Source organism: Amborella trichopoda, chromosome 3 (assembly GCF_054954075.1).
Source record: "Amborella trichopoda isolate Santa Cruz 75 chromosome 3, AtrichopodaSantaCruz75HAP2 v2.0, whole genome shotgun sequence".
In the NCBI taxonomy this organism is placed as follows: Eukaryota; Viridiplantae; Streptophyta; class Magnoliopsida; order Amborellales; family Amborellaceae; genus Amborella; species Amborella trichopoda.
Window position 1 is genome coordinate 8,717,683 of NC_142338.1, and position 8,086 is coordinate 8,725,768.

The window sequence follows — 8,086 nt, forward strand, 5'->3', positions numbered from 1 at the left end:
AGCCGCGTGGTGAGCACAAGGCGAACTATTCTTTCGCCTTTTACTAAAGAATACCGTGTGCTCGCCACTTTAAAGCGGCATACGCCTATTTTTGGCAGGGGCCTCTTCTCTAGAGCCCCCACAACGCAAAACAATAATTTGTCCTCATAGCTGTCCCTTGCGGGAAAATTATTTAAGGAAGAAGTTTACGTACTTTAAAAAATGGTGAATTAAATATAGAATTAAAATGCACTTGAAAATTCATTTCAAAGTTCAAAAATTTATTAATTGATTGATCGATATGAGAAAAAGAAAAGAAAGGACAAACAGATTTTGAGATCAAAAACTAGTGCGTATTATATGGAGCGTTTATTTTCTACTATGTGTATGTGTTTATAGATGTACTTGATTTTATTTTTTTAGTCTATAGATGTACTTGATTTAAACTATTTTTTTAGTCTATAGATGTACATGATTTGAACTATTTTTTTAGTCTAAAATTTTATAATTCAAGATGATAATATATTGTCCGGCCAAACCAAAGAATTTTTGTCAATTAAATCTTATGATAAATTTTGGTAGTGCACTTTACTTTGATTGTTCAAGGTTGCAATATGATGCAAACCATACATATTATTTAATTTCTACGTTATGACTTTTTATTAAAGTTGTAGCAGTTTATGCAGGTAGGGGTGGCAATGGGTTGGGTTAAAAACAATAGAAATTAGTTTGCTTACAATAATTTTTTATACCGGTCTGGTCGACCTGAACCTGAACACGATCCGACCCAATAGGGTCCATGCTGACCCTAACCCGATTCGGGTGACTCACCAGGTCTGTGGGCGACCCGACCCGATTGCCACCCCTATGTGAGGTCAAGGCTGGCAATGGACAAATTCAACCTTCGCCCTAGTCCCTACAAGGCTGGCTGAAGCCTAGTATGAACCCTCAATTGCGGTTGCTCAGCAAGCAGCATGCCAAACCCTAGTATCACAACCCTATCTGGCCCTAATAGGGCCGGGCTATCCAAGCTCATTGCCACCCCGTATGATGCAAGTGAAAAAACTTCTTGATAAGTCTTCCAATTGATCAAGTTGAAAAACCCTCCAATTGATTATCTCAACCTTGACATAGATCGTCTATGATTGTTGCAACTGTTACATAGACCATCTTTAGTTCAATTCTTACTAAGGGGGAGGAGGAATCCTTTTCCCACTTATCTACCCAAAAAAAAAAAAAAAAAAAATTGGACCATCCACTTGAAAAATCTCCAATTAAAACCCATGATCATCTCAACCTTAACATATAACCTCTATTTGAACAGCACTCCAATTAAAACATCCAAAGGGTCACGTCAACCTTAATATATTATTTACATCGTTATCAAAATTTTAACATATTATTTAGACCATCCACTTGAATTATCAAAAAAATAAAATAAAATAGAGGTGACTTACTTTGATTGTTTACCGTGTTATTTACAGGTGTGTCTTGCTTGGACTGCACCCTTCTATTAATGATACAAGAGTATAATATATTTTTTTGGCATGATTGAAGAATATGTACACTATGCTCCCTTGGGAGTATCACTTACTTCTAATCCCTTGGTCAGAATACCTACTTAGTATAATTTTTCAAACTGAAATTTTGGTAACCACTTAAGAATTACTAGATTACTCTAAAAAACACATTGAAACTTGAGTTTTTTTCACTTAGATCTGACCATCTCAAATTGGATGGTCTTCATTCAATGTCGAGATATTATTTTTTTTCAAGTCCATAGAAGATAGAATTAAGATTTTTTTTAATAAGGTTAATCCACGAGTTGAAGAGGTTAAAACTCCAAAATTTGAGATCCAAAAATTAATTCTAAATAGCATTTTAGCTGCTGGAGTAAATAGACATTGTAATCCTGCTAGAGTGGAATATCTTTCGGCGATCTCCACACTTTTATTCATGTGTGGAGGCTCCAAATTCTATGGTGGAGTTTGTAATCCACAAAATATAAACCGACAAGTAGATAGCAGAATTCGTTTTCTTTTTTGATAAGTCCAGATCAAAATTTTAGTTGAAAGATACATCATATCAAGGTTGAGTTGAAATAATTATTTGATATTTTTTAGGAAAGGAACTACATTGGTATCAACATCACTTTAAATAGGACATGTGGGCCGAACCTATCGCTCAATGGTTCCGAGTTGAATCAGTCGAGTCCGGCTCTATAAATTTAGATAATTTAAAAAATAAAATAAAAATAAACACAAAATATATAAAGACTAATATGTTTAAATGGAGTTTAAGACTTAAATCATTCTAAAAATTAATAGTGTATAATAAAACAACAGAGTTATAAACAAGTATTAGGCCCAAATGGCCAAGTCTTGAGTCGGCAATAAAATCGGACGGGCTACGGGTCCTAGTTCGACTCAAGCGGCTCTAAGTCAAACCGCTTACATCTTGTAGGTCTATGAAACAAATCTGTTTTTCTTAGAAATGGCGACGAATATATGGACCTGGTTTTTATGTCGCCACACGCAAATGTAGAAATACAGGCCTCTTAATAAATCTAAATCTAAGTTTTAGATAGATTTGAAGACTTGATTTTTAAATACATGTAATATCTAACATGAAATCATGAATATGAAAACATAAATAAATTTTAAAAATTAAAAATAATAAGTTTAAAAATTAAAAATAATAATTTTAACAAGAAAATACTCGCACTATTAATTTCCATTATTTTTAGATGGAACACCGTTTTACACTTTTCAGGACCGCATATGTAGAAATGCGGTCCAGCCCGCATGAAACAACTTTTCCCAAATGTATTGAAATGTAACATTTTGTAGCACTTCTTTCTCTCTCTAAAAACCACTCCTTTTTCTAACATTTTGTGCCACCTCTCTCTCTAACTCTCTCTCTCTCTCTAACATCTTGTGGAACCTCTGTCTGTTTATCTCTCTCTAGCGTCTTGTGCCAACTCTCACTCTAACTCTCTCAGTCTCTCTTAAACGAAATGTCCATCTTCCAACCAAACCGCACTTGTTGAATGGTAGCTGCCGTCTCAATAATTGCAAAACCCAAAAACTCCAAATCTATCCAACCATGCACCAACCATTCAATCTCTCCCTCTCTCTCTAAAATCCAACCTCGGCTCTTTCTCTCTACAATGGGCTGCTGCGGCGATGAAGACGAGGACCTCCTCAAGCAGCTCCTCCCCGACCCACCCCAAAACCTAACCCTAATTCCATCCAGTTTGCTGGATTCCTCCCTAGAAGTTTCGCTTTCGGGCGATTGTGAGTCTGTAATTTCCCCCATGAATTCCCATTTCTACGCCTTGGCTTCAAGGGACATTCTAAGGTCCATCTTCGAGCTTCTTTCCATGTCCGACCTTGCTAGGGCTTCCTGTGTATGTCGCCTTTGGAACTCCGTGGCTTGTGAACCAGGCCTGAAAACTGCTGCCTTTCGAGCTCCATGGAAGCTCAGAGAGGTTCTCGGTCGACCCTCCTCTGCTGCGTTCTGGAGAGAGAACAGTCTTTCACGATTTGCCATCTCTCATATTTTGAATAAGGGTGATACTATACCAGGGCTTGCCCTAAGGTACTGTGTTCAGGTAAGGGTTTTTGGCGTCTGATTCGAATTCCTCTAGTTTCAGTTAGGTTTTATTTATTATGGCCTGGGGATTGAAATGGGGTCACGGGTGAATCTTGATAGGAACATAGGAGTTGTGTTTATGGGGTCCACTAATTGTAATTTTAGGGTTTGACATTACTGTTTTGGAAGGAGAATACTGATAAATTGGCAATTTTTCATGGAGATTTTTTAGTCTTGGGTTAGATGATAATCTGGCATCTTTATGCATTTTGCTTGCTTCTTTAGTCCAAAGATTCATATTTCTCCATAGGATCAAAACTCGTTTCGTAGTTATCTTTTATTTGTTTTACGCTTGCGTTCTTTTTCTTATGGATAGCATAACTTAATTCTATGGATACTGATTGACGTGCAGTGAATTTTTTGCACATTAAGACAGCTTAAATTTGAATGTTTTTGGAATCTGTTGAGTTTTAGCTTTTGTTCGTGTTCGTGGAGAATATGTCTTCTGTTCTGTGAGTATTTTAGAACCTCCATTTCAAGCTTGATGGGGACTTTTCGTGAGTTCTGTATTTGTGGCGTTGCTAAGTTTGTAATATAATCTTTCACATATAAATTTAATATAATCTTGCACAGATGAATGTTTTGTTATGCATGTCTCTGCCATCCCTACAGAGTTTTAGGCTAAACAATTCGGATTTATATTCTTTGGCAATGTAAAGTTGACGAATTTCCTTTGCTAATTTATTGTAAAGTTATTAATTTCTTGCCATCGGTCCTGTTGTTATACTAATATTTATGGCTGCAGTCTAGTTTTCTATTGGACAAACTCATAGTTGGTGGCATCTTCTAACTTAAGATTTAAGAAGCTCATTACATATTCTCTTCAAGTGTTCCATGTTTTAGAGTCTCAAATTTTGTTTGATTTTGTAAAATTTCGCTTCCAATTGTATTAGTAACTTATTGCCTGTTTCGTTTTGGATTGTAAATGTGCAAACATTGGTGCATTCACACATTTTCTGAAATGCTCAGTCTTGAGATTTTGCCTCTTTGCAGGCAACCAATTCTTGTCGTAGCTTTTTTTTCCCGTTAAATGCATTGACAATAATATATAATAGTATAAAATTTACAGCGTTTTCACAAGCACTGAGCATGAGGTAGCCGCAGTCTGGGTGCTCTATACAAAAGTTATGTTCAACAATACAACAATTGTTAGATTCAAGACACTGTTAAAACTTTTGTCTTATGGCTGCACACTACAAGTGGATGTTCTTTAGGGAATCCAGTGCATGGAATATATGCCTGCTTATTATATGAAGGACAAAGTTTATATAAGGTTGCAACCGTAAAATGTAGAATTACAGATGCACCTAAAAAATCTATCGAAAAAGGTTATTTTAATGTTGAAAAACCCTCCAATTGATCATCTCGACATCGAGATGTATGAATATGAAAATAAATAAATAAATAAATAAATATTTTGAGTCCTAGAAATAGTGCATCTTGCAACACATTATCTAGACCGTCCATTTTCAAGATTTTCATATGTTTATAGATCTACTTGATTTTAACCATTTTTTGAGTTTAAAATTTTATAATTAGATATGAAAATAGATTTTCAAATAATTCTAATAATTTTCTACTCCAAAATTACGTGCTGTGATAAAATTTGGAGGTGCGCCTTAATTGGATTGCTTAAGGTTGCAACCTTATCGAAACCACACCCTTATATGAATACCATCTCACTAAAAGGCGCCACCTAAGTTGATCCCATGAAGTATAACTCAAGTTTTTTGAGTTGCACCTTGGTCTTAGGCTTCCTTGAACTAAGACATGTCACAAAGTCGTAGTAGAAGGTTGTAAGCTTGATCGTATATAATGTGATATTTTCCTATGGGATTCTTGCTTATGCTCTGCACCTATAATGGTCTCTTTTGACCCTTCTTACCAGAAACACCAAGGGAAAGGAATGGCTATTAGAGTGTATCTCGAGTGGCGAGAGTTGGTTTTTATCAGTAAATACTAAGTAACTGCCATGAAAGGGTTAAATTCCTATTTATGAAAAAATGGAAGATTTAAATTGTTCCAGTAATGTCACCCTTGCACATTCGTTTTTAACTCAGCTTTTTGGTTTTTGTTGGTACTTCCCTATGACGAAACACAACATTAGGTGTGTCTGTAAATGATATGTCAACGTCCATTTTGTGCATTGGATCTGTTGTTTATTTAGATTTTCATGTGGCATGTAGAGATGCGTATAGCACATATTTGTTGGATTTGTACTTTGGGGTTTTTCATTTGCTAATGATATTGTTCATGGCATTGTGTACATCCATATAGCAGTGCACCTCTGTTGGAAGCCAATCAATCGGTGGACTTGGTTCTCCATGCATAACATTTAACCGAAACTTAATATAAAATGCTTGACTTGAAACCCAAAAAACGAAAAGTTGATTGGACCAATGTTATTGGACCTTGTCTCCTAGTGAGTTACACTAGAAACTTTACATAATTTTCAAGTTTATTTCCAGATCACCTCCATTCTGTTATGCACAAAAATTTTCCATCTGTAATTTGCTTATATTTTGCATGCTCTTGAATTTTGTGTGGACTAGTTTGCAAGAGATACAATTATCCATTACTTCTTGTGCATAGCACTTCTACATTGGCCGTCTTGTGTGCTCTCTTATATGCGATGCCCTTAGACAAATGTGAAGGGACTACCTACCTCTTTCTTATATATAATATCAAAATTTGGTCTCTGTTTTATGGTCAACAGGTGCGTCAATCGGCTCCAGACTTGGTCTGATTCCGGGTCTTGAGCGATCCACTAGACCCGCCAGTTAAGTCCAAGCCAGGCAGATCTGGACCCGGCTATGGTCAGGCCCGCGTCTGCCCCGGGGCCTAACCAGATTGGTTTCTAAGCAAGACAGATCTAGGTCCGGGTCTGGTCGACCCTACCTAAACCGGATTAGGTTTTTTTAAGGAAATTTGAGTAATTGGATCAGGTGCTGACCCATCCGGGATCTGGAATTGGATCCATGCCTGGGCCCGGTGGGTCTGGTTCAAGTCTAGCCAATCCGGAGCAATCCGGGTTTGAGTCTGGGTCTGGATTCAAGCTTGAGCTTTCTGATTTGGTCCTTGTCGGAGGCGACTTAAACCAGAGCAGGCCTGTTTACAATCCCATTGGTTAAGAAACTAGAGTTCGATGAATTTTTCCAAGAACCTTGAGCAGCCATGGAGCACAAGATGCTTTATGGCTTTCTTTTGAAGTAAATGCCATTTTAGGCTATGGGTGTGTACGGTGTCAAGGCTGATGAGATGTTCTTGAGTCCTAATCGAGCACGATTTCATGGTTATTCTATGAATGTTGGACATTGGTATTTTTTATTCAAAATGAAGCTGAGGTTTCATAGCTAACATGTTATGTCTTGCTCTATGTAATATGAATTTAGTTGCGTTGACTTTTTTTAATTCTTACTGTGTCTGTGTATCTTATGCAGGTAATGGACATCAAACGTTTGAATAATATGATGAGTGACCATGGAATGTACTCGAGAGAGAGATTGTTAATCCCCATTAGTGACCCAAAAGTCCTCCATGGTGGAACTTGCTACATAGAATTGGACTTGTATGCAAAGAGGGAAGTAGCAGTACTTTATCTTGATGGAGTTCCAGATGGGCATGCAAGCTATTTGATGAATGTCGAGGCAGTAGGGAGAAGCAAGAAGAGGCTACTTGACTCAATGAAGAGAAGCTTACATGCAGATGAAGGAACTGTAGAGTACTATTTATCCATCTCAAATGGTGACCCCAGGGCAGCATATTCACTCTATGCTCAAGATCTCACATGGGAACACCAGCAATCCTCCACAAGCTCTTCATAACAACTTGAGGCAATTTCTTGATAACAACTTGAGGCAATTCTTGATAAGAAAATGTGAGCATTGTTGGTTGTATATTCAGTCAAGGTGCTCTTGGGGAAGCATGTTACCCAAGTATCACCCCTTGAAGGTTGTTGGTTTCTTATTTTTCTTTTGAATTGTTTATCATTGTTTTACCTGAATTTGCAAGGTTAAATTGTGTATAGCAGCTATGTGATGATACCATTATGAGGGAGATATGTACGTGAGGAATGATCTCTTAAGCCGTGTAAACTGTTGCAGAAGAGAGATAAAAACTGATAAGTTCAAACTTCAAAGAAAACATTTGGATGGAAAAGATATTTGACGTTTATAATGAAAGAAAAAGAGCAATGTGGAATTTGCCTCGAGTTGTTATCAAGGCATTCAAAGAAAAAATATGTTGCGGCGAGCCTGCATCTCCACTGTAGAACTTCTTTCCTTGGGGGCCATGTGGGGTGCATCCCGCATGGAACCCCCAATCAGCAGAACAAATTGCAAAGTGCCGACCTATTTGAGGGAGTTGAGCACCTTCATCTACAGAACAAGTCATATATGGATTTGTGCTATTCTAGTGGATTTAGCCATTTAGACGGAGAAACCTCTATGAGGAA

The 8,086-nt window shown here is 37.2% G+C and overlaps 1 protein-coding gene and 1 non-coding gene across 2 annotated transcripts; both read left to right on the forward strand.

Moving 5' to 3' along the window:
- On the forward strand, positions 1-119 carry LOC148782718 (U5 spliceosomal RNA). Its single transcript, XR_016053154.1, has one exon. It is a non-coding gene; the product is annotated as a U5 spliceosomal RNA (small nuclear RNA).
- A 2,825-nt stretch (positions 120-2,944) lies between these two features.
- LOC18428900 (peptidoglycan-binding LysM domain-containing protein) lies at positions 2,945-7,820 on the forward strand. The gene is made up of 2 exons (XM_006838197.4): positions 2,945-3,592; positions 7,074-7,820. The coding sequence occupies exons 1-2, from the start codon at positions 3,029-3,031 to the stop codon at positions 7,455-7,457; spliced, it is 948 nt and encodes a 315-aa protein (XP_006838260.2). The 5' UTR covers positions 2,945-3,028; the 3' UTR covers positions 7,458-7,820.
- The last annotated feature ends 266 nt before the right edge of the window (positions 7,821-8,086 follow it).